Genomic DNA, 27,858 nt, shown 5'->3' with positions numbered 1-27,858 from the left:
GAATTTAAACAAGCCTGCAGAGTTTAAGAAAGGACACTGTAGCATAAAAGATCACAGGCCAGAAGAGAGCCCTGTGAAAAAAAAACCAAAACAAAAAACAAGAAAACCAACAACAAAAAGCCCCCAAACCAAACACATCACACATCAAACAAACCAGCCTTGGAAACTTTCTTAAATGAAAAACTAAAGAGCTTCTTCCCTCTTCCTCCCTTCCTACACCCACCCAGAGGGTGTCTTCTTGAACAGCTAAAGCCGATTTAGCGCTGATCCGTCTCAGAGGAGGCACTGTGCCTGCTCCATTGATGCTAGCATTGTGCAAACTAGTGATGCACTCTAGTTTAGTTTACCCTGGATGTAAAGAACAATTCAATTTGTTAGAAGAAATACATTACATTGTTATTTATACCATAGAATGTATAATATACCAGCATGCAAGCAAAAGCTCTGACCACTGAAATAATAGGTTAAAAAGGCATCTTCTCAAAAATACAAATATGCAAAACCCTGCTACACTTGACAGAGCCCAGCAGGAACAAGCAAAGAAAGCGTAAGATCTTAGAAGTGGTCTATACTTACTGTTTGCCACATGCCATGGTTGATAAGTGGTCCACTGCTGGTCACGCGGCCTATCCCGTTGTATTTCAGCTGCAGCTCTAACCGTCCTTTGCGCAAAGCCAAGACTACCCATGTGCTGTCTTGATGGCCTCCAGCAAAGAAAAGGATACCTTCAGGATCAAAGGTTCTAAAGTCGAACTCAGCCACAAGTCTGACCACACAGGTGTCAAGAAATAAATTAGTTATGCAGAGTTCAGAAACCACAAAGTACTTTCCATATAGATAGCATCAATTCTAACAGTTATAAAGCACTGTTAAAATGTACTAGCTTTTAATGCATTTCTGAAAGACTTCAGCTTGAAGAGGGATTTTAACATGAAGTCATGACTAAAGAAAACATTACTGCACTTCAGCAATTATCTTAGGAGCTCTGTGGTCAAGACTGCCTCTCTCAACTACTGGTTTGGATAATGTTTAGCATAACAGGACTCCATAATCCAAACAAATAATGATGACCATAGTAATAAGAGTTATTTTAATGACTTAACTGCATTGCATACATTAAAGTTGCCATTCAAAATTGTCCTCACCTTGTTGGTTGTTTCCTTTTAAAGCGCAGTCTGATAACAGGGGTTCCGCTGAACATCCTCCCCAGGTATAACGATTTAATACTTTTTGCAACAGCAAAAGGCACGCATGGTATAATGTTCTATAATCAAAACACATATATTTTCCTCACACAACAGAAAGAGAATCAAACAGTATGCTTTTTCTTTCTTTTTCTTTCAAACATAAAATCACTATACACATAGTAGTTTAGGGCACTTTAATGGTTAAACTCTCAACAGACAGTTGTTTCAATCCTTGAGGACATTTCTTCCTTCTTTCTCTCCTCCTTTCTATTCACCCACCATGGAAGAATGTTTTCCCATTGCAAAATGAAACCATTCTCATAAGGTACAACACATTTTCTACTGCAGCATAGTCTGCAGCATAGTGCAACAAAAAATGAACTATGAACCTGTTATTGGTTGGTTTACGCAGAAGCAGCCTGTGCCACTGAAGCCCACCCACCTCAAATGACCGGAGCATGAAAGTGTAAAGTGCAAGTGCTGTTCTGTAACTTACACCACATTCCCTGAGACCTCTGCACCATCTTACTGGGTCTAATACAGAAAACCTTGTGCAGTCAGGGGGCTCACAGTCAAACAGAGGACAGGCAGTGCTATCACTGCCATGCTCTTTTTGAAATGGGACAGGAGAAGAGCTTCAGAAACTTCAAGTGAACATCCTCCTGTACAATGCTCACGAGATTCTCCTTCTCAGGAGAGCTAGTGTCCTCAGCAGAGACTCCTTCCCAGCTCGCGTGACCTTAGCAGTACAGTTCTCTTCTACTACTCACTCAGCTCAAATAGCTTTGGTGCAGAGCTTCACCAATTATTCTTAATTGCAATATAAAAGAAAGGTCTGTTCTGCAGTTACTGGAAAAAGACTAACTTACCTCACAGGTGTTCATGTCTTGGGAAAGTTTTACTCCCCCTCTGCCATCACAGTGACAGGTGTAACTCCCTGGTGAGTTAACACAGGTCTGTTCGCAGAGTTGCTCTTCACATTCATCTATATCTGCACAAAACCAGCAAAGGAGAGAGGAGAAAATAGAAATTTTGTTTGTTTAAACGTGAATCATCTGTGGGGGAAAAAAAGTTATTGGTGCTGTTTCGCTGCACCTTCCATTTGAATGTGCCCAGGTACTCCATAGCCAGCACTTACCCTACGCCACATCCTTACAGGAGGGAAGAGCTAGTTCTAGCATCTGCACAAATCTATTTACACACACAGATCCAAGCTGCCCAGAGCTACACAGCAAGTCAGTGGGAAGGCTGGAAGAGGAACTCATCTTCTGGTCTGCTGGTTCAGAGCCCTATGCTTTAACTTCTAGACAAGACTTCCTCCCTTCAGACCCCTTCCGCTACTCCTGTGCTGACTGGCTTCTGCTCCTTCAACTCAGGGTAGCAGGGACTGCTTGCTCTGCTTGCTTCATAGCTACTCAGCAGCACTGGATCCTTAATAGACAAGCAAGAGCTGAATTTCTAATTCATTATTTTTTGTTTTCCTTTTCCTTTCTTCTTTCTGCTTTTTTTCTTTCTGCTTAGCACATTTTTTTTGGCATGTGTTCAGCCACTTTATAAACAAATGCAGGAAAACAAATTGTGATGGCCCACAGAGATCTCTTCAGGCACAGATAAACACCTCAAGCCCAGTAGGGCTGGTGTCTGTGTGATTCAAGTCATTACACTAACTCAGAAAAAGGCAGGGAGCAATGCTAGTTTTGGAATACTTTCAAAACTTACTCAGTTGAGAAAGCTTGCAGGCAGTGTAGCCAGCAGAACTGTACATGGTCCCATGCATATTAAGCTCCTAGTTCAGAGAAATACCATATGACAGGTTTTGAAAGAACAACAGCTACTGCTCTGTTACTTTTTTTGTCCTACAAAGAGAGACAGCAACATGCACAGATGCTTCTGAGCTTCTACCAGATCTTGTACTTGTCATAAATTCAAGAAATTTCAGTGACTCCAGCTTGTACAGCTTGAATCAAGCCAAAGATGATTGTAAACTTAATGTACTTGCTCACAACTAGTGAAAGGCAACAGAAGTCTAGTGTCTAAGCAAGATGAAAAAAGGCTTTTAAGAAAATGTGCAGTTAAACTTCTGTGTTTTTATAGCTTTAAAGCATGTAGTAAATGCTAACATGATGTTATTTCACAATCTTACCTTGACAAGTCTTTCTCAACTCATCATATTTGTAGCCTGCATCACAAAGACATTCATATGAGCTTATTAAATTTTTACAGCGAGCTTCTCCACAGATGTCTGCTGGTGCTGTGCATTCATCTATGTCTGCAAAAACAAGCAATTTAAACAACACTGCTTCAGATGAACATAATCACTTCAGTGTTCACAAAGTGGAGTGGCCTCAGGGTCAAGTGATGTGACAATTATTTTGGTAACTGAAAAACTGATATCTTTAAGAATCTACCTTCGGGGTTAGCTAGCTATAATAAGTGATTTCAGGTTTCCAAAATCAGTTGTTGTTTCTCTCTTTAAGCCATTAACCACTTTTAGAAAAAACAATGAAAAGTGAACCAGAAGAAAAACCGTAAACAAACAAACAAAAAAGACCCTCCACCAAAATCCAAAACGCCATTCTGTTCAGAGGCACAAACTCCAAGACAAAAAGCAGAAATCAGGAAATGACAAAAGCAGTCTGATTTTTAACATAACACAGAAGGAACACTTAACAACCACAGAATTTTGTTCTCCTTCCTCAGACAACTGAACAATCCTTTTTCACATTTACAAAAAGTAGATCTAAATCTGCTGATCTCCAGTGATAAAGGAGAGTTGAGGCAGCCCAATTTGCCACAAAGAAGTCCTGTATGAGATACATGTGGGATTTCTCCACAGAGACACTTCATGGGCTGCCACTGGAGGTCTATAAAACCAAAAAATGTCTTTCTACCATGTTAACTAATACCTAGCAAAATCCTGGTGTTGACAAAATATTTGCAGAATATTATGAGAGAGTTTAATATTTACTTCTGCTTTCTAATACATGTTAAAACTACAATTATATGTTACACTTGGTAATTTTCCCATGTATGAGTGAACTAGTCTGTGTAGCTGAGTAGGTTACAAAGCCTAGTCTACAAATCAACAGACAGAATGAAACTTTTTAGTGTGTATATGTAATTATACAAATCAACAGAAGGAAACTGACAAAATGTATAAATGGCATGACAAATTACAGCTGACATTAATCACAGCTCATATTAATATCAGCTCCCCAAAGGTCACACCTTGAAGCTACAGAATCCTTGTATGTTATGTTCACAGAATCACAGAATAGTCGAGGTTGGAAGGGACCTTTGGAGATATCTAGTCCAACCTCCCTGCTCAAGCAGGGTCAGCCACAGCAGGACTGTGTCCAGCCAGATTCTGAGTATCTCCAAGGATGGAGACTCCACAGCTTCTCTGGACAACCTGTTCCAGTGTTCAATCTCATAGTATAAAAGTTTTTTCCTTATGTTCAGATGGAATTCCCTGTGTTTCCATTTATGCCCATTGCCTCTTGTCTTGTGTCACAGTGTTCTAATAAACAGTACTAAAATGTTATACAAATATATGTACACACCATAACTAATAAATATAATTGTGAGTCAAACCCACACTCAGTGTCCACTTATCCATGCCAACTGACACGAGAGGACCATTCAAAAGTGAAGATGTCAGCCTTGTTCTTGGCTCTTCTAAGTGGCTGTTCTCATTAGAAAGGGATACCACGTAAACTTTACAATCATCACTTTGAACAGGGGAAGGGGCACAGAAATAAAATCCTGCTATTTGCTTTTTTCTGGTAGCATTAATATGTTGTTCAGTTGAGGTGGCTAAGCTGTTTAGAACTATGTCATCATACTATCTGCAAGAGGTGTAGATGCAGATTTGCTTGTTTTTTTTCCACGAGATTCACATAACATTAACAGCCACCTGTGATCATTAATGAGTCTATGTCTCAGCATGCAAAAGAAGCACTTTTAAAATCTCAGTTGTTTAAATTCTGTTGATATAAATTCACTCCACAGTTTCAATCAGATACTTCTGATCCTCACTTTGTGTTCTCAACTTATGTAAAATAGTTGCCTTCCTTCACTAGGGCCTTTCTACAGCTATTAATATTCAATTACAGTCTTCCAGAATAAATAAAAGCTCTATTCTCTGCACTTACCCATGTGAATTTATAAGCTGCTGCACATATTCAAATTTAGAAAAAATAAATTGAAATAAGGAACACAAAAAAGAAAAACAATCAGCTTATATACTACAACACAGAGAGACTGGAAGGAATCATAACGATGCATCTGGCTAGCCCTTCCTCCTTTCAATGTCAGGATATGAGGCCTGATCAGCTGGACCAATTTAGCCCAATCCAAGCCACAAATCCTCTGTGAATCACGCCTGTGTTATGATGTTGGAGAGCAGTGCAGTGTGACCACTGACAAGCCCAGGCATGCACAGCTGGCTGGAGCACCAACTTACAACCGCAGCAGAGTGCAGCTAATAAGAACTCCAGCAGCAGCAGGGCTAGGTAGGAAGGAGACCAGGGCCACTCAGTGCAACCCAGCACTCTGAAACACAATCCCAAGTCACTAACAATTTGCTGAATCAGCTGAAACAAACTGAGAGGCCCAGGAAAACTTACCTTCACATGTTTTGCTGTCTTTAAGAACATAACCGCTGTAGCATGAACAACGGTAGCTGCCTATCTTGTTGAGGCAGATCTGGTTACAGCCACCATGTTGCACACTGCATTCATCAATATCTACATAGAAAAAAAGCATTACAGTCAGCTTTTCAGCTCTGTAAATAATCTGGAGAGTGGTGATGGGATAGGAATTCGGAAGGAAAAAGTCCAAACAACAAACATTATTACATCTGCAACATAACAGTATAAAACAGTACAAAGATTTCATTCAATCACTGCAAGTATGTTCAAGTTCATTAAAAATAAAAAAGTCAAAGAGGTAATCAAACTGAGAATCTCCCTCACAATTATGATCATGTAGAAGAGTACTTTTAGTCACTGTGGAGGTGAAGAGGAGGAGCCCATGTGCAGAAGCAGACCTCGCTCTTTTCTAGAGAAAGAGATACTATAACTAATTTTTAAAATCCTACCGAGACCGGTAAGCTTGGGATGAAAGCTTTGAATAAAACAAGAACAAAATATCCCTACTACTGCGGAACTCACCAGAACATAAAAATGATAAATTCACAGGTATTGAGCACTCTGAGTGAAACTGCTACACTGAAATTAGCAGTAAAAGCCTGTTAAATTCAGTAGAGCCTGGATTTCACCCTCTGTGAGCCCTACCTGGTCATTTTATCCTCCTTGTATATGGCAAACTAGAGTTAGCTAATTGGTAGAACAGCAAATTTCATGGCATTTTATAAGAAAATGAGGGAACATGCTTGAGACTGATTAGTTGCTGAGCTCTCAGAGATGTTTGTATACTGATCAGCCAACTATCACAAATGCCTAAATAAGCTCTTGAGAGTGATCCCATCATTTCCCCACAATTTCACAGCAGAAATACAGGTTTTGGTTCTCCTGCTGTCTCGGTTACCACAATTCTGGACTGGTTGAATGTGATTTCTGGCAATTACTTAGTTCTGGCAGGCAGAACAGCGGTAGCCCTGGTAGGAAGCCTTGCAAACAGACAAACAGAAAACACTAAACAAGAGGAAGAACTTGGATATTCCATAAAGGATACAGAAAGCCCTCTTGAGGCCAGAAACTTCTTGCACAAATTAGTAGTTTCTGCCTGAAATCCCTTTGGAATCAATGGGAACATTCAGTAATACATAACGACTTGGAACAAGGCCCTACTAGCAAAGAGGCTTTAACATGCTAAATTTGTCAATTTGTGCACCAACAACGTAAGAACTCAACTGACTGCTAAAAGTTACTGTTCCCATTGCACTGAAAGGAGCATTGGCCAGCTTCTCAGGGTCTGCAATTTGTGATGTTACATCAGGGTTAGCAGTAGCAGTTGAGGAAATTACCTTTGAAAAGCCAGTTCATCTTAATTTCTGCTGTCCCTTTCAGAGTGGTGGGACAGAGAGTTGGGGCATAACTTCTATGATTGCCTCAGCAAAAACAAGCTGAGATAAATTAAGTTTATTTTTAAAAAAGTTGATATTACATAGTTTTATGATGCACAGAAGGGTAAAAAATATGAGCATTGTATAATCCAGGTTCAATACCATGACTTTTGAATTGTTCAGCACAGTATTAGTGACAATTTAAAAATATAGCAAAAATAATACTTCTTTGTGACTGGTATCAAAGATAACAAAACCTCAGTTACCTTTTTCACATGTTTTTCCCTGCCAGCCACGTTTGCATTCACAATAGAAGTCTCCCTTAAGATCTTCACATCTGACAGTTCCTTCTTTGTGACAAGGATCGGGAGAACACTGGTTTGGCAAATCTGATTTAAATAAGCAATAAAAAAAAGAAACAAAACAGAGTAATACATTGAAACCACTGATAGACAGATGTCCCACTCTTTTGTTAAAGTCAAGACACTTAAGCAGTAATGGAATCACTATCGGAAATACTCACACCTGTCAAAACTGGGAGCTAATTCATAGTACTCTCATGCTGAACAAGCTATGCCAAGAATTTGGCCCAGCACATGTGCTGGAATTCACGTCATTACAAAAGGGAGTGAACTACTACACCCAATTCGAAGGGAACATCCTGAGAACAACTCGAAGTAGCTAATTTTTACGAAAATGAAACTCTCTCTAGTTATGAAGAAAACAGAAAGAAGCCAGCAATTCAGTACTCAAGGAAGGATGGATATTCTTTTCAATTACTTTTGGTAGTTTAGCTGAGGATCTCATCAGGGTTGACAGGTCTGCTGTTAGCAAAGGGCTGTAATTGATATTTTTGACAGAGCTTTCCATGTAGGCATTTCTGGTTTGCAGAATGAAAATAAAAAAGAAACACCAATGTGTTAACAGAGTAAGAATCAAACAACTATACCAGTTTACAGATGGCACAAGGCCCCTACTGGGCCAACACAGAGTAAATTTTAGTGGCACAGAGGGTCTGCCACCATTTTTTAAGCAAAGTTCCAAAAGGTGACAATGGGCATTCTCCATGGGAAAGGACATCCCATGCCTCCTTCATCTTCACTGTGAATTCTGGTGCCCCAGATCAGCAATAGTATAGTGCAAGAGAGTAGCCACTGGATTTGGGGAATGACTAGGGGAACAAATAGCAAACTATTATGTAACTGCTCAGAGAATGGAATTTACCCATCCAATTCTAGAGACAGTGTTTTGCAGAGATAGTCAAATGAAGGATCAGGGAATACCCCTGTTTCCATTAAAAAAAAAAAAAAGAGTTGGTAGCTGTCATGCAGTATGCTGCTATACAGGTGTGGGGTTCAGGAGAGACAGGGGGCTTTCTGCAGGCCTTCTATACTTGGGTGAACTTTAATCACAGTCCATTCTGCCATTAATGTCAACTTATACAAAACGTGGTAACCTATTGCTAAGTGCTACTCTTCACTGACTTCCTCTTTGCATCAGGATGGGTTTAGGCTTTGTTTGCTGGTAATTTCATATCTCAACTTGGCCCCCTAAAGCAACCATAATTTCTAGCACTGCTGGCTCCCTTCAGTTTAATATGCTAATGAGTTCAAAGGAGGCATTAAAAAATGGATATCAACTACATGCAGTAGATTCTCACGAAGACTTTGAGACATTTCCTGTTGCAGGTCCAACATTAGGATAAAAGGTAACTACTGCAGTGTAAATGGTATCTTTGGTCAGTCCCATTGTGAATATACATTCATTTAGTTTGTGAAAGCTCTGATCAGGTTCAAATGGTTCTCAGTGCACACCAGCACACAGGATGCACCGAAAGAGGAAGTCCTAAGACATAAACACATGATGTCCAGGCTTCTCTTCTAATAAACATACCTGGCAGCTTCTTGTGCCTGGCCAACTATGTCGGAGTGGGGATGGCACAGCCACAAAGCAATGATTTTACCCAATCCTTTTGGTGCATCATACAGGAACTGTTGCAGCTGCTGCAGCTAGCAGTCTTTGGAGAAAGAATTATTATGATTAACAATGCCTTCTCCAATCCTACAATCCTGGCAATACATCCTTACAACTCAGCAGAACCCCAGTTCAGTCCAGACAAAAGGAGGAGTTTACAAAAAATGATCAGACAGGTAAAGTCAGAGCCCTTGATCAGCAATAGTCCTATGCATCGGCCAAGAACTATGTCCCCTGCTCAGACAAAATATACTGATTTAAATGATAAAATAATCACAGAATTCTGACTCATTCCTGCTGTAAAATGATCAGAGAAACTGATACAGTATAAAACAATATTTTAAAGCTGTTATTAAGGTATGTGCAACATTGGCAGCCTTATGTAATTACATTGGCAACCTTATGCACTTCTTTCATATTGCTAAGTATTGACCAATTATTAGTTGTATTACAAAGCAAAAACTGAAAACTTACCCAGAAATACACCATATTTTTTGCTCATAGCAAATCAAAATCACTGCAAGGATATCTAGATGAAGAATCACAGGCCACACTGGCTGCAGTGCAGAAGGTGTTCAGTGGATACACATTAAGTGAGCAGGAAGGATGCCTTTTCATACAGTGGTTCTGCTGAAAGCAAGATTCAGTTCAAACTCCTAACGACTTTCTGAAACACGATTTGTGAACTGATGGGCATATGGGGCAGCAGGGAGGTGTGCAAGGAGAGGAACTGTTTTCAGCTTAGCAGCCTGGTCAGACTTCTCAGATAGAGAAAAGTTAAGATCTGGATTAACTCCTACTTTTATGAGGATTATATTATTTCTACATATCTCTTCTTAACTTCCTCTATGTGACCCTGAAAGACACCTTCATGACAGGCTGCTTTGAAAAAACTAACATTTCTGTGAGTGCAGACAGAAGCAACTCCCTTTGATGTACTTACATGGTGCTTACAGTACTGTTGCTTGCAGTTACTGTTTTAGATGTGAACATGAAAAACGTTTTTGGATAGCAGTGCCGTCTAAGACTGGTGCTACGTTAGGCATAAAAATAAGGCAAGAGAATATACTGTAACATTGTATAGCATTTGTATTATAGTTATCAGGAAAAAAACAGTTAAGAATCTCAGGCTGCACTGCACATTTCTTATTAATGCAACCCACAGTGGATGGCCCTTTCTCAATTACATGAACCTACACTGTTTGCAAACCTTGCAGCCGTGAATGACCGGAAGACTGAAGTTAGCAGTACAGAGTGCTGCAGTTCATCCAGCCTACCACGGAGTATCACAATAAACAATATGAAAATTTTGTTTACTCCCTTCTCCCTAGGGTATTTAGTTGAGCTTCAGACATGAGGACTGTCTAGTGCAAGTTCAACAATTATCACAAACATACTTGTCCACTATAAATATATTTATTATAAAGACCTCATTGTTTTTCTAAAGAGGACTAACAGGTGACAGAAATCAATAGATGATTCACAGTGGCTGTCAATGAATATGGTGGGCTAAATCAAGCAGGGCAAAATAGGAAGAGAAGAAAGGAGCTCTATAAAAGGTCATAAAACGTAACACATCTCCACAAGTGAAAGAATTTGCATTTCTAGTTGTGATTTCATCCACCTCAGCCAAAACACAGGATGGTTCCAGCTCCTCTCACACTTCAGGTTTTTGTCTTCTGTATCTAGCACAGCTTTAACCTCTAGCTAGTACTATGCCATAGGGAAGATCCTAAGCCTCAGCAAAGTATTCTATTGTGGGCAAGGGAAGATGAAACTAGAAGGCTGATCAGGAATGGAATTTGACCAGCACTCTGCCAAAGAAATACATATTTTCAGTATCTTGTCTTCATGCTAAAAAAATAATGCCTGAGAAAACTCTGTAAGAAAAGCACAGATACACAGTTCTTACTAAAAACCCCATATGAAATAATCATCCACTCACCATGAACAAGGCCTAATTATTTTCCTTCCCCACCACTCCAGCTGTGCAGAGTTGGGGCAAAGCCACAGACAAGGCAGAAGGCTGGCCACACAAAAGAAAACACAGCTATGCGGGCTGTCTCCAACATGTACTTGCAGCATATCTCCAGAAAAATCTCTGCCCAGTTGAGACAACATGGGGCGGGGTTAGGGAAGGAGTAGTGGTGGAGATAAGCTGAGAAAGGCCAGGTCTGATCAACATGTTTCTTTTCTTAGATAGACCACAATTTGTATACAGTAAACAATGATTTATGTACAGTAAGCCAAGCCTTTTTTGAAGCAGCACAAACTAAGCCTCCCAGACATGGAAATGTTAAGTTACTCGGTAGCCAAAACAAGTCACCAGGGTCATGTACAACTTATCTGGCGGATCCTCAGGCCTCTGATTCTTTTCCTCAAACTGCATCCTTATGTCTCTTGCAGAGCTAGATGGAAAAAAAATATTGCCCAGCAGAATACCACCCTATCACAAACCATGACAGATAGCAGAAATAACCACAGGCACTTCTACTGCATCAACACTATGCTGATGGTTTGCTCCTCTCACCATGGGAGTCTAACAATATGGGTGGCAGCCTTACACTCTCCTGGTGGCTTCACAACTGTGTAATTCCACCAGCTTCACTAAAGTTGCTCTGATTTACACCATTGTAAGAGAAAATGTAACTTTTGTTTCCATTCATTTACATGACAGTAAAGGCATTAAAAGTAATAAAAAATGTGACATGCATGGATATAGCTCATAAATGCAGATGAGAATTGGACTATCAGTTCCATTTTGAAGTTTGTATGGAAACAAGATTTCACCTGAATACACTTCTTCTTCTAATATATTACTCTATATTGTGAATTTATTTTTTGATAATCATGAACAGGGCAAATTAAAACTTCACTGGGAAAACACTGGGTTGTGAAGATTACAACACCCACTATTAAAAACAAGCACACAACATAAGAAGAATCCTACTATGTTTTTTAAGGCCACATGCAATTTTATTTCCAAAAAATCCTGTAGAATTTATCAACTCTCAGAACCAAATCCCTAACTCCTAGCTGGCCTACAGCATCTTTTAGAAAAAGGTTCAGATCTGAAGACCAAAACATAGGTGTCTATGTCTAAAGCAGGTGACTAAACTCTCACTGCAGTCACTGGAGATCTAGTCAGTACAATAAACAGAGTCCATAAGGCGATCCAGTTCTCCCTAGAGCAGATACCGCTTAATAACTGAATCACTCCAAAACCCACTGAATACAGACCAGCTCTCCATTGATTGTAATGGGACTTACTTCTCATGTAGGCGCTTACATCTAGCTATCTGAATCTGGAGCTGAATCCTACTAGCAACCCTGATTTAAAGACCTTATGAAAAACAGAATTCTCAAATTCCTCACTAAAGTGTCTGATCAACGTCATGGTTAAAATCTGTACCTTATTTCCAGTATAAATTTGGCTAATATCACTCTCCAGCCCTTGGATTCTGCTATGTCTTTGTATGCCAGATTAAGAAAGCCTGCTACTACCTTGTTCTGAGAGGAGAAGGAGACTTTTAAGAAACATAAAATTTAAATGAGTCTTGCAGGCACAGCCCCACAGAGCTACATAGCCTTTTGGCAGCATCTGTGAAAAATTAAGAGACACTCTGGAATCAGCTAAGCACAAAGTCTGAAATTCTCTCAAGCACATTTCAGGCTGCTTCTCCTTTTCTTCTCCTGTGAACTAACAACAGCTAGCCAAAACTCAGCCATTTAAAAATATTTTCATATTTTAATGAGAGAAAATAAAATCATTTGATTGCCAAACCACTGCATCTGCAATGGGCCAAATTCCTAAAAACTACTTTTCAGCTTCTATTTTTTCAGTACATAGAGAACACCATTACCCATTAGACTTGCATTTCTAAAACACTGATGAGCTATTTGGAGCAAGTGTTTCCAGTTGATAACATCATTTTTCAGCAGCAACTCACACCTTTTTGCCGTGCCACACACATAACCAAAAGGAAGCATTCAGCTTCACTTCCCACTTTGAAGTAGCTTGCATACCACAGCTGACACATGTACCATAGGTCTGAGAATTCCCAGTTCAGAGGACTCTAACATCTGTAAGTGCTATTACTGCATTATGAGGGCAAGTCTTGACATTCTGCTTATTAACCTTGGAATTCACTCTTCAAAAAGGTTGCTGTGATGTAGTTTAAACATGAAAGCATGACTAAATCCTCATCCTGCTTTGGTAGCATTGGTGTGAACACATGACTCATCAAACTTCATCATGGTAAGATACAGAACCAGAGGGGTAAAAATGAAAAAATATATATACACATGATTTTCCCCCCCATTTTAACTGATCTGCTCTCAGAACATATTTAGCCTCTTTAGTAACAGAAATGTTCATGCAGCTTTTTATCTTTAGCGCTACTAAGCTCCAAGAGGGAACTGAAAAGGTAGTAGAAGAGTTAACTAAATTCTAATCTTTAGTGTTAGTGATGAACAAATACCCCTCCCCCTTCTAGACAGACAGCAGACTGACTTCCAAAGTGATCATAAGCTGAATTTTTAAAGGTGGTAATATTGAAACCACAGTCACATGATGAACATGACGACAGCTTACAGAAAGCTGTCAAAATCCTGCACAAACCTGGGTATGACTATAAGCTTTTTTTAAAAGTTACTTAACAGGGCAAGCTGAAGTTGGCATTCAAGAAAAAATAAAATGAAGGGCCAAGTATAGTGTACAACCTTTTGGAAACCCTATTCCTTTGTCCTTCTTGCTTCTCAGATCATTCAGACCTTGGGAAAGTGGTGGGAAACAAATGCCTCACATCTTGAAATACCAAATCACTGAAAGAAGACAGATAGACGACAATATGTTCTAAAAAGGACAAAGTCTTGTTATGTTGCTGAACTAGGTAGGACAACTAACATGGAGTCTTGAGCACAGAGAACAGGAAGGACAGCACTAAAGTACTATGAAAAATGGAGATGACTGAGGTGGTTCACTACTTCAAATAGAATGAAAGATACATTTAACTACAATATACAATACAAAAATGCTTACTATGAACGCATGTAAGGAAATCTGTCCTTGTTGAATGCAGTGATCTGTATTTCTGAATACAAGCTGAAGAACAGAAAATGAAATTATTATTATTATTATTACGATTACATGGCAGCTGTTTAAAACATATAAACTGATATCTGGCCTGCTGATGTTTCATTAAGCAAAGTTTTGGAGACTGGGTGCAAAACCTCTGCAATATTACAGTCTCCCAGATGCCTTAAAATTCATCAGCTCCTATAAAGTTTTAGCTCTGACATACAGTAGAGTTATAAGCCATCTGAAGAGCAGAATCATTTTACCAGATGCTACTATGATTCTAAAAGCGTACTAGTAGCTACTCAAATTTGACCTACAAAATAGTAACAATCTCTTTTAAATCTAAAAAGTATATAGAGTTTTCTGAAATTATTGACATTTGTGATCTTAAGTACTACATATTAAACACAAATAGAAAACAATACGGTGGCGTGACAGTGATATAGTCAATACAATAAGCCAATGGATCAATCATCAGCAAAAGTATTTTTTAATAAGGAGATTAGTCAATAGCTCAGCTGATTACAAAGGGAAAAGGGTAGAAGACTTCATATTGTCCACAAACGCTGCAAGCTGCAGATATAAATGCAACATTAATACACATTTTAACATGGAGAAAACATATAACAAATCTCTGTGTGAAAATCTATACGTAAGTAAAGAAAACACACCTCAAAATCACATAAGGAACATATAGTCTATTTTAGAAGAAATGCGTTTTTATTGCAATTTCCATCACATTCCTTAGAAGAGACTTTAGCTGCAACAAGTGATTAGGCATCACATATCGGCACTGCCACATACCGGCACTGCCATATACCAGCACTGCCACAAATGGAAAGTAAGAGTTGCAACTCACCCAAGTATTTCGTGTAAAAGTATTCCTGCAGGAGAAAAAAAAACACAAAGATTTATTGGAATAATATTTGTTTCTGTTGTTATTCTACTAATACTTAACAGCTGTTAGTTTGGTGGTCTTCCATGGTGGTTGTGTAACAAGATTCAAACACAAAATCTTGATTGCTTTTATTCAGAGCTGGAGAACACACAATATTGTAGATGCATTTGGTCTCATGAGAGAGGAAAGCAACATTTGCCCCAGTCTCAGTATGCATTTTTCTGACAGCTGACATGTTAAGCGGCACTGGCAGTGACTGAGCCTGAAGCCACTTATCCCTCTCCAAGAGGTAAAGGTGCTGATCATGGTATGAGGTAGAGGAAGGAAGAGGAATCTAGGCACAAAAAACTAGAGGGAAAGTACAGAATCACTTAGTCACCCAGTGCCTCCTTGGAGTTCTTCTACTGATGCACAACGCTGGCAGCACCATAACCACTAAACTGGAAGGTGACATTTTGCTTTTACGGTCCATCCAAAGAAGGGAATACTGAGAGCTTGCAAGTGAGGGGAAAGCAGAGATCATCACAGCTGCTTGTTTCAGAAAGGTCTAACTATATCTTAAAACAGTTTTATATGGGCAAAAATTGTCTGAGAAGGATTAAGAGTGCAGTTTCACAACCAATTTCCGTTGATCTAAAACTGAACTGAAAAAGGCATTTCCCACCCTTTTCATGGTCCACAGCCACTCATTACTGTTTCCTGCCTTGAGTCAGCACAGTGTAGCCATATGGTCAGACCAACAGTTTGCTGATAAGATATGGATCTAACCTTTCACATTAGAAGAATGTTTAGCCAGGTGCGATCTTGCCAGCTGCATGTGGCTTGCACCAACACAGAGAAAGGCCAAGAAAATGTGCGAAAAGGTGGGTGGGAGATTGACCTAAACTGACCATTAAACCACGTTCTTAAAAAAAAACAGTGTGTGCAATGAGGGAAAACTTGTGGATTGTATCAATGCCTAACTTTTTTGTTATATTAAACCATTTCTCAACTAATTATGAAAGTTTATGCATACTATAATTCTCTTTTGCACAATATGAGTGATTTCTACATAACAGCGTATCTGCAATGAGACTGGGATGGTAAGTATCCTGTCTTCCACAAAATTAATTTGGGCTGTATAACGTGCAAGATTAGAAACTATTTTCTTGTCTTATTACTAATGTGAGAATAAGCTCATGTATGATACAGACATGTGCATACCACAGACAAGCACACACTATGAGTCAATTTGCCCTGGACTGTCTAATGCAATCAACTGGTTGACAAGGTCATACAACCTAAAATAGTTTTGCATTGCTGGCACCCTCCAGAAAAAAATCAATTGCGTTTGGCGAATATGCTCCAGTAACTGAAATTCACCATGTAAGCATTCACCATAAATCATGAGAACTTCAATAAAAAGAAGCTGAAGATGTAGCTCACACTTAACCAAATGTTTAGTTCTGACAAGAGGGCAATAGACTTAGTATCTTTTGGGGTTGAGTTTTGTAATGTCTTGTTGGCTAAACAACTGAGTGAGGAGCAAAGAACTTGCTAAGGTCCTCTCCACTTTTTTTTTTTTTTTTTTAGTTTTAGCTTTGGAAAGGACAAGGCAAAAAAATAACATCAAAACAGAAATAAATCCAAACAGTCTGAGTACTCAAATGAGTGCCCAGATGTGCTAGAACCACAATGTGAACCTCAGCCAGCACTTAAGGAAAAAAAGATAGCTGCATGTGATGAAATAGACCAAAGATTTTTTTCATTATTTCCCCTTTATTCAATATATGTCCCCAAAATATGCAAATGTATTTAACCACCAACACCAGGCTAATCCAAACACTGGCAAGAACAACTTTTGCTGCACTGAAAGGACAAGAAACAGGAGCTTTTATATTCATGGCTGCCAACCTGATTGCTCAAAGTCAATGATGGCAAAGACATAAAACTCCATTTTCTCTTTTACCTGCGATGAAGGAGCTGAGTGCTAGAAAAATTGTAAAAGTTTATTTTTAAATGAATGAATAAAGTAATTAGTTATTTTGGTTGCACACACAAACAGCCTTCTGAACACAAACTCGGGGCATAACCATTATAACGCCAGTTTACGGAGTCAGCAAACAGAACACCTATAGTGTCTCTGCTGTTACTCCTGACCTGCTCAAAGAGCAGGAGAGTGAAACTCCAAGACACTGTGCCACCATGAGCTTCATTCCATGAGGTAGGTAACAGAGCAATTTAAAGAAGAGACTATTAATGTAAATTTAACCCTTCTTTCCCTGTCTTCCTCATTTGCTTATGTTATGCAAAACTCCTTCCTGACTAGTAACACTTCTCCAAGTCTACAGGACCTGCTGATAAATCTATTCTAAAACAAAACAGAGTAATCACAGGTTCTAACATTACTGACTGTTGTAAGATTAACTTTTCACTTTTCTCCCTTACCAACTTTCATTACAACAGGCTTCTAGAGCTATAATAGCAACAAATTTCCATTTAGCCAAAAAGATGTAATCAAGAATGAAGAATGAATGATCTTCGGTTTTCTTGAGAAAAGGAACTTGCTTAAAGTCAAAGTAACAGCCACTTTTCAAAAAACATCAATCAGAAGTTTGCCCAGTTAGAAATTCAAGTTGCACCTAGCCTGCACACAAAGATAGCCAGACATGCATGATTTCCAGCACTAGTTACAATGCCTTTTCACAGATTCCTGTGCATTTCTAAGTCTTAATGACACACAGATCTCGGGGAAGATGAAACCTCAGCCCTATACAGGATCAGGTCCCTATTAAAAGTCTCGGACTTGTCTTCCCTTCACCAGAAGTCTTCCATCCCATTTTCAGGAGCCAACAAAAATGCCAACAGAAATGCTTTGAGGCTTGCTAACAAGAAGGTCAGAAGATCAAAAAGCATGGCAAAATATTCACTGTTAGTATTTTGCTCATTTCTCATCTAGTCACCTTAAACTTCAGGCTGTGAACCCTTCCCTTTTAAATTCACTATCATAATTACTGCTGGAAATAAAACTACAAGAAATTGGCTTTTTTCATAAAAAGCTATAAACAAATATGTATTGGACATAAACATCTTCTAGACAGGCTCTTGTAGACACTGACCTGACCAGCTTTATAATCATTCCATCCAGCAATAACATCTTAGAGCAAATGAGAGGAGGGCAAATACGCTGTGGCCTAGACCTGATAGGCACACCAACCTCCACCAGAAAGCAGCCTTCAAGAGAACTGATTTGGACAATTCAAACCTCTGTGTCTGCTCCTATCAAAATAACCTTAAAGCATATCCATCTCCGCTTCTTGTGACCCTTTCTTGTGACACTTTCTTTCTGCCTGGTTCCCACGTATCAAGCAGCACGACTGTGTGATGTCAGAAGCCTCAATATTCAATGGACTGGCATCAGGAACCTGGAGACTAGAGACCTGCATGTACTTTAAGTTACGTACAACATGGCAAATGTCATCAGAAGTACAACTCAGCGGAGAACTCAAGAAGAGAAGGAGAAATAGGAGAGACCAGCAAGTGCCTTGCATCTACAAGTCTCCACCCTTCCAGTGAAGTGGAAAATATAGCACGAGGCCAGTCCCTGCAGACAGGTCCTTGCTTGCTTCTTCCAGCTCTGTTCAAGAGACCTTTTTTTTGCTGTCCAGGAGACAGAACTCTCCTTTTAACAGAGCAGATTTAAGGCATTACAACTGCCATCCCTTCTACACAGACACACATGCTAGTTGAGTCTTTTGATGCATTAAATAGAATTACTGGGTTTGCAGCATCTAACAGAGCAAGATCTAAGAGTACTTGCTTTCATCTCAGGTAGAGTGACATAGAACACTTTTTCAGGAGGTTAAGAAGTTTCTCTCCCACCCCCACCCACAGCTCATTCCTACCCCTTATAATACAATCATTACAAAACTCTGTGTGGATAGCTAAAATGAAGAGAGAGCTTAAGTTTAAGTGTCCTAAAAAACAAAACGAAACAAAAAAACTGCCAATCCCCCAGGCTGTTGGGTTTTGGATTTGTTTATTCTTTCAAACATGAATGGTTGAGTGAGCCAGTTAAGAATAATTTCTGTGGAGGCACCCCCATGATACCCTGTACTGACACAATGGAGGAGAACAGTAACATGAAGGTGAGAATGCATGGCAGGGCTGTAGAGTAGAAGGGGCAGAAGTACTTACACCAACTTCCCTGCCAGAGGAAACATATCGTGTAACTATGCTCGTGATCTATTCTAAACTCTATGGCCAGGCTTGCCCTCAGCGGTACAATCCAGGAATCAGTGAAATTATACTGGGTATGCATTTGTTCTGCCACATTTTCAGAGAAGATGGAAGAACACCAAATCAGACTAGTCCTTACATGAGTCACTGTATATAAATAGCCCTTGTAAAAACATAACAAAGACCCTGTCTACACCAGGAAAATGTTCTCACTGTTGCTTAAAGTGATTGGCAACACTAGAAACCTCAGCCAAAAGGATCTGCCAACTGCTTCTGTTTGTTTTGCTTGAGTACCAGGTCAGGTAATCCTGATCAGCACTGAATCTGATCAACATCATGTTTGAGCTGTACTGACAGCTGATAAAAAATGTAACCTAGGCAAGGGCTGCAATACTGCTAACACCAGAGGATCTAATAAGACTTGTATTAGCAACGGTAATTTCTAAAAACTATTTTCTTAGGGCAGACACTAGTCTGTTGTCGGTCTCTGACAACACCTAAGTTGCTAGTATTACAAAAACAAAACTAACAAACACCCCATCATACCGCACACTTTCAGGCCTTCTTCAGACATTACGGAGATGCATAAAAGGGCACAAGTCCAACTAACTTTGCCTTTGCAGCTCTGCTTTAGAAATAAAACAGTTCCCTCCAGAAATAAAATACAGAAACACAAAGCTTGTGTCAAAACGCAGGATTTTCCCTACTAGTAAAAATTTCATTTGCCTTCAGCACAATTGCTGCTTCTGTAGACCCACAGCATCTGCAGAGTAACTCATAATTGACATATATGTCAATTTGTTACCCCTTACAGTGGAGTGACAATTCCCACATGATGCTCTTTTCTCATAGACACACAATGACTCTCCCTTTTCCTCTTTCCTCAGAGATGGAATGTTTATTTTACACATAGCATGGCCTTCTTTACAAATACACTTCATGTTTCCATACTGCAAGCCTGCCCTATCCCAGCAAAGAAATGGCCACTGCTGATCTTAATTGGCTGTAACTTACTATTTGACTTGGGTTGTTCAACTGTTATGCTTTGGGAGTGCAAGTCTCATTAATGCTCAAGAGCTTTCTATCCTTTTTTTTTTTAACTCAACCCTGGGCTTTTCATGCATTGCAAATCTCACGCTGAATGATTAGGCTTTCATCCCACACAGTGTTCTTAAATAGTCCTATGATTCAAAATTTTAAACCTATCGTTAGAGAAGTTCTGCTCAACTCAATGCCACGTTCCTTGCACCAACTTTCCTACTCATCGTGAGGATTTCTACAGCGCCAAGTTCGTTTGCTTCCTGTTTTGTTTGGGGCAATGGGCACCCACATGCAAAGAGCAAACAGAATTTCTCCCCATAATTTGGCAAGTGGGGCTTTCGATAACCAAGCAGACCATGTCAATATCCAACAGTGGCCTTGAAGTCTCATCTCCTACGACTAAAGTTATAGTTGTTTTGGGTAGTATCTGGGCTTTGTTTCCATTTGCAGAGTATCTATTTCAGGCTGTCCAGCCACTCTGATGTACGCAGACAATGACTGAGTTGCTGATCTTTCCAAATGCTACAATCCTTGCTAGAAGATGCATTTAAAATCACCCTTTATAGCAGTTGCTCCCGTTTCATGCAGACTAGGCATCTCCACAGAATTCTGAAGATTGAAAACAGAAGTAATTATCATTGTAGCTCTCCTCACCCTCTGAGAGGCTGGACTATTTCCCAACGGCATACTGAGTGTCATTTCAGCAAAAGATTTTCACTGAGATGAGAAAAACCCACCAACAATTACTATGCGCAATTAGAGGAAAAATGTAATGAAAAGAAAGAGGAAAAAAACATGTTCTTATATGTCATGGCTGAGCAAAACACAGATACTTTACATTTGCAAAGATGTAGGGAGCACAGAGAGCTGGTTTCTGTCTGCAGTCCAAAGCAGGACTTGATTGGACAAAAACAATATGAAATGGATGTAACTGATGCTGAGGTGCAAATATTCTCAAAAAAAATCACTTGTAGTGTGATCCCAATGAGCTGGTTGCATGTTTTTAAATTATGCTTAATCCAATCCATTTACAAGTGCCTTGAGGTTTCTTCCATTGCTTCAGGATTTAAAGGCTACTTTTCCTCCTATATTAATCTGCATTTTGAAAAGAGGATCCCAACTTGATGTCATATCTTCACTTAATGTTGCTTGCTTGACACCTTACTGGTTGCAATAGTTACAATACTGCAAGTGTACTAAAACTAGTACCTGCTGAGAAATTTCAGGTAAATTAAGCAAAACTGTATCTGAAATATACCTAGTTATGCTAGGTGTAAAAGGCTATCTTCCTCCAATCTCATACATTGTGTCATTACCTTTTGCACTTATTTAGGCCATATTTAAACAGATTGTATATCCCGTCTAATGTGATGTAAATGTTTGTGATCTCTCGCATAGGTTAACATTTTATCCACTTAAGTGAAGAAAGATTTTATCTTTCCTTTGATAATTTGTAAATTGTTTCTGACAATTTGGCTTATGTGCAGACTTTTTTTTTTTTTTTAAGAAGTCATAGTGACAATATTCAGCAATTTTAAGACATTGCTAGATTTTGCCTCAGGGTGGATAGGTAAGAGAAGAACAGGGCAGTGACATCTGAGACAACACTAGGCCCTTGTGATAGAATCCGATCTTAAAATTCTGGTCCACTATTTTAGTAACAAAGTAACTTTTGCTTTTCTGTTACTATCCTGAACATCTTCTGGAACTGAACTAGGACTCATTGTTCCAGGAGTGAGCCAATTTCAGTAGCTCCCCAGATGCATGTGATTTTGCACAGTGCCACGACGACCCATTCTCCTTTTATCTCATTTATGCGCTCTTCTGTCCTGGCAGGCAGCACAAAAGGATGCAGAGTGAAGACAACAACAACTCTTGCCCCCTTTCTGGGTCTCCTCCCTACTTCTCAACTTTAATCTTCCACTGCTTTACACTGCTGATACTCAACAGAAGAGGGAAAAAATCCAAAATAGCAATAAAAAGGAAAAGCAACATGCATGCTGTCCATTCAGAGAACCTCTAGAACCACAAGTCATAACAAAATAGTGATAAGGGTAGAAATACGGAAGGAAGACTTGCTCAGAAGCTCCAATCAGATTCTCCAAAGCTTACTTCTTCATTCATTTCTTCAGCAGCCTGGGCTGAGACAATGCTTTTTGCTTCTCCCTTTGCACCTGGCCTTTCCACCCCATCCAAATCCCTTCCTTTCCACTGTGCTGGCACAACCCTTTGTAAAGCTGTGTGGTGAACTGGATTGGTCCAGCTGCAGAACAATCATTTTTCTCATTGGGTTACTTTTCCTTTAGATCAGTTCCTTAAATAAGTCCATGCAGTTGCACAAACTGCTGTGCAGGCAAGGTTAAGAGAAGCCGCCAGGGGTTTGCTTAAACCAGCTAGATCAACCCCGCTTCCAAATGTGAAAGCAAAGCCAGAAAAGTAACGTGAGTGGGGCAGTAAACTGGAAGAATCTCTTTCCACTCTTTCCAGTGCTTCTGTTTCCAAATTGCCAAGGTTTTGGTCATTTAGCACTCACTGAACTACTTCACTGGGAACGGAAGTAAGGGATAATGAACACTTTTTTGCTTCTTTTGTAGTTGTCCTGCCCCATTACTTTTTTCCCTTCTTCATAGCCCAGTTTTGTGCCCCACAATCCCCAGAGCAGCAGTGTTGTCCGCACTTTTCTCATTAGGTCCCTTCTTGGTTTCTCCCAAAACTCTGATGCAGGTTCCACCCTTGTTCTTCAGATCTATTTAAAAGTAATTGCTAGTAATTCATTAAGGTCATTTAAGAGCTTGGAGTGCACATGAACCACAACTGCCAATTTATGCAGATTCAGTATTTCCCTTACCTGATTCTCAAGCAGCTGTAATAACAAAGTGTGTATTAATTCCAAACAGGCTGCTGCCTCCCCCTTTTTTTAATTTAAAACAAAACAAAATGAGCCCATAACCACAAAACAGTTTTTTTTTAAATTGGCTTTTTTCCTCTCTCACATATTTATTAAAACCTATTGTATTCCTCTAAAAACTCTGACTTAAACTAACTTATTCTGCTTTTTCCATTATCTTCCTCCTTGACCCAAACCTGTATAATCCCCCTGCTTCAGTTCACCATTTTTTCCATCCTTTCTTTGAACAGCCCCTCCATGTAACATTAGTCACTTTTGTTTTCTCACGTTCCCTCTCTCCTGCCCCACAGGAAGGGTAGTGTGTTGTATTTTCATGATGTGGTGTTTCATTATTTCCAGCTCTATTCTTAACTGTTGAGCTAAATTCACAGAAGTGAAAACAGATAAAGATCAAGTGGGCACGAGTCCAACAGTAGATGGAGCTGGAGTTGATGGAGCTTCCAGCAGCAGCAAACTTTGCTTACCCTTTTCAATAACGTGATAATGAAGCATTTAGCTAATAAATGTAGGACCTGCCTTCTAAGGCAGACAGGAGTATTTTTGTTGCTCTCCTGCTACTGAACACCATGACCACAAGCAAAGGCTCTGTCTATACCACCAAGCAGACAGATGCATCCCACTCCACAGTCCCATTCTGTCCAGTGGGTCCACCTGATCTGGGAGTTCGACATGACTCACTCCCAGCCTGCATTTCCTTTATAAGAAACTAGAGGAAAAGGGGAGTAAGGGAAAGGAGAATCTGGTGCACAGCCAGATCTCATTTCAACACAGAGCTAGGATGCCACTGTGGCATATACCTGGATATTCAACCTTTTCTAGTTCCTTCTTCTCCCCTTCAAGCCATTTCTGGACAAAAATCTAAATTTCCCCATATTTCCTTTCTTAAAATCTATTAAGCAAGTATCACTGTGCCTGGGAGTACATTTTTTTCATATACTGTGTCCGAGCAGGTTAAATCATCAGCACAGGGTTCTCCAAAAAGTCTCTCTCTCTCAGATGAATTCTGCATCAACAAGAAGAGATATAACAACTATAAATATAGTCCTTCCTCAATACTCTGCCAAAATGCCATGACAAATGGATACATTGAGAAGACTTTTCACAGCAAATATAACAAGATTTTTTCCTGGATCTAGACAGGAATATTCTATACAGGGATGACGACATCTGAATTTAAAGATGATATCAGTATTATGCATGTCTAGACTACAGTACATTCACTACATTACTCAAATTTTACACTTCTCAACTCTCCCATTTACCTCTCCTCCTCCTACATGCTTTCATGTTATTGTTATTTGCATTTACAAATGTGTATCTACATCACTATTCTTACAAATATGACCTAAATATTGTCTGTCAAGCACTCTTCGTAAAAGATAGGAGCAAGGTTTGGATGATGCTGATCTGTACATGCAGCTTATCTGTATTTTATCAAGAGCATGTCATGTAATGAAACAAACAAAGAAATAAAAACAATGAACCAATCAAACTGACCCGTATCATTCCCTACACATTGCTTCAGCTACATTTCAGAGATTCTTAATAAGCTCAGGCTAGAAGAAAGAATGCTGACATTGCGGGATGTTTTGTTGGTATCAGTAATTTTCAAGACATGACTACATAAAGCCCTGAGTAGCCTAATCTGGTCTCACTGTTGGCCCTGCTATGAGCAGGAGGTGGGACTAGAGCTCACTTGAGTCTCTTCCAGCCTGAATTATTCTGGTATTCCAGGCCAGTTTTCTGCATATCTAACAAAATACAAGTTCTAATATCAGTTTGGATGCAAGTCCCTCAAAAAAGCAACAGAACTTACCATATGTATACCTGTGAATCAGATGTTCATCCTGTACACATATGAACAACAACTAGCTTTCCATGATACACTATTGTGGGACAAGTCCGTAAATAATAAATACAGATGGCTAGGCCCTTCAGTTAGTGTAAGCTGACATGCTTCAGCATTTCTGGCATGGCCTAACAGCTTTCAAAGAACTTCAGCAGGGTAATTTCAAAAGTGTACTGCAGAATGACTAGCATTTCTCCAACAGTAACAACAGCAAACGTGATGAGTAGTGACAAGCAGCTACTGTACCAACAGGCAGCAATACCAAAATATGAGACTAAGAGGCTACATTCAAACACCTTCACTATGCTGAGCCCTCCAAAATAGAGAAACTCCTTGTACAAGGAGACTTTTGTGTTACATTTATTTTTTAAGTGAAATCCAGTGTTTCCAAGGACACCAGCAACTACTTTCCCTTCTGACCTTCGTTTTACATTCTTGGATAACCACATTTTTAGAGCAGGTCAACCAAATTCCAGACCACTTTATCAGTCAGTTAACAAGCTATAATACCCTGACTGCATACCAAACTCATATATTTGTGCAGTACTGCCTTTTATAGGGCCTCCTCAACATTTTAAATAAGATAACATTCTTATCTCTATATCCAAGATATTTTGCAACTTCACTCCATCTATCACACCTGACATATCTTCTTAATAAATTTTATTTAGAAACAGTCCTCATACCTCCCATGAATATGCTTTCCACCCTTATTTCCCTACCCACTCATCATTATTATCCATTCATTTTTCTGTTGAGCACCTGTAGCATAAATGAAATTATAATACAGGAACTATCCCAAATTCTGAAACAGTATCTAAGGATGTTATAAGCAACTTCATGGAAAAGATAGGCTGCAAGACTCATTAGCCTAGGCTCACACTTTTTTTTACCATGTATAGTCATACAAAGAGCACAGACTGGCTTGTTTTTTGGTGCTTTTCTTTTCTTAGGAAGCAGAACAAAACTCAATCTGAAAATGTTTCAATTGATCTTCCTTCCTGCAGTCTGGGCTAGCTGATATTTTCCGCAACATAAAAGACAAAAGCTGCATTAGCCTGCAAATGAATGGCTATTTAGCCCCACCTAGTACCCTATTATTAGCAGTTGATGTAAGTAATTACACATGTGGCAACACCCACATTCAGGTCTCAGAGAATGTGTATCTTCTTCTGACTGCCTGCAGATGTTTCTTGGAAAAGCTGATCAGTGAAACAATGGACAATCCTATTTAGTGGCCTGTCATAGGTACCTTTCCATAAAATATTATTTTTGGTAGATATTATAATTGGCTGGATCAAGCTATGGTTTTACCTGGCCAGCATCACACAAATTACAGTACAGCCTTGCTTCATCTTACCCAAACTTCTGGAGCTGTCTGATTAAACCAGTTAATATAATTCTGTATCACACCTGTAGGTCATAGTCTAGGTTAGGCCTTAAAATTTTCTTCACACAACCATAGGAGAATTAAGAATGGGAAGGTTTCTAAGGAAGACTCATACATTTCAGTAGATCATCTGATGGAGACAGGGGGCAGGGAAGAGAGACAAAGTTTTTGTGCTCACATCACAAGCCATTTTTGTCTAACAAGAAGTAGCAACCTATTAACTAATGTTTTACCTTCAACTATCAAGGCTGCAAGAACATTGCACACGTGGCACAGAAGAAGTAAACATCCAAATGGCTACATTCAGGCTCGTTTGGAGCTTTAAAGCATAAAACTCTGGAGATACGCGGACAAACCTGACAACACAGCTCAAGCACTGCACTGATGTGTTCCTTGTGGTTTGCCTACAAGGTTAGGGCTCAGTGCAAGGCAAAAAGTGCTACAGCTGTTTCTTTCTGATACAGCCAAAGTAGTTAATCTCTGTGACCAGATCCCAATAGGCAGAGACAAAAATTGCTGCCTTTCTAAAGTGCAGTAAAACTTCGACAGTAATCTGTACATTTTCCTAATTAATAAAAGTCCTCACTTTACCAACATGGTCCAGCTGCAATCTGAGGATGTGCTGAAGCGTGACTGCAGTTACTGCAACTCCTCAAACTGCTAGGCGTTGTTTTGCAACAGCTTTCGTCTTTCCTGAGTCAAGTCTCTCTCAGCTAGCTTCCTTCGTCTTTCAGTCAACAGGACAGCATGTACAATCCAGCATCAGTGAAATGACAATGTGATAACTTCCTAGTGTTTAAGAAACACTTCAGTTACGTTAGGTGCATATTAAGGAGATGTGAAAAGATCAAGTCAGATGAAAATGCTAGATGAGGAAAATACAAATACTGCCATAAAAGTAGACATCTGTACCTTACAAAGCACCGAAGGCTTCTAATATATACAGTAATAACAGCCCACATATATGACCTCTGTCATTAGACATTAGAAGACTGCTCCTGAACAGCAACTGCTACCTTCATGCCACATACTGATTTGAAGCTGGATAGGCAGGGTCATAAATCCACCTGACAGGAGGTGCCATGCCATAGTTGCTTCCCAGTAAAATTCAAACAAAGTAACAGGGAGTAACAAAGGAGCAGGGCATACTGCATGCAGCAAATACTTTCACAATCCTTTGGAGTTTTGTGTCTCAGGAGAGAAGCTAGGCTCTTATGCCACTGCAGACCTAGAAGCATTTTAAAACACAGTACTTTGATATAGAAGTACACGTAAAACAAGCAAG

The 27,858-nt window shown here is 39.5% G+C and overlaps 1 protein-coding gene across 1 annotated transcript in view; it reads right to left on the bottom strand.

Annotated features, from left to right (window-relative positions):
• The window catches only part of GAS6 (growth arrest specific 6), a 44,295-nt gene that overhangs the window by 13,613 nt on the left and 2,824 nt on the right, over nt 1–27,858 (bottom strand). The window contains exons 3-10 of the mRNA XM_026096961.2: nt 15,129–15,153; nt 14,231–14,293; nt 7,482–7,604; nt 5,816–5,935; nt 3,331–3,456; nt 2,057–2,178; nt 1,146–1,264; nt 577–766 (exon numbers count right to left, since the gene is read on the bottom strand). Of these exons, the coding sequence (XP_025952746.1) occupies nt 577–766; nt 1,146–1,264; nt 2,057–2,178; nt 3,331–3,456; nt 5,816–5,935; nt 7,482–7,604; nt 14,231–14,293; nt 15,129–15,153 (888 nt within the window). The remainder of the gene's footprint in view (nt 1–576; nt 767–1,145; nt 1,265–2,056; nt 2,179–3,330; nt 3,457–5,815; nt 5,936–7,481; nt 7,605–14,230; nt 14,294–15,128; nt 15,154–27,858) is intronic.

The sequence above is a fragment of the Dromaius novaehollandiae genome, chromosome 1 (assembly GCF_036370855.1).
Source record: "Dromaius novaehollandiae isolate bDroNov1 chromosome 1, bDroNov1.hap1, whole genome shotgun sequence".
In the NCBI taxonomy this organism is placed as follows: Eukaryota; Metazoa; Chordata; class Aves; order Casuariiformes; family Dromaiidae; genus Dromaius; species Dromaius novaehollandiae.
The sequence above is the reverse complement of the archived record's forward strand: the minus strand, read 5'-3'. Positions and strand labels throughout refer to the sequence as shown.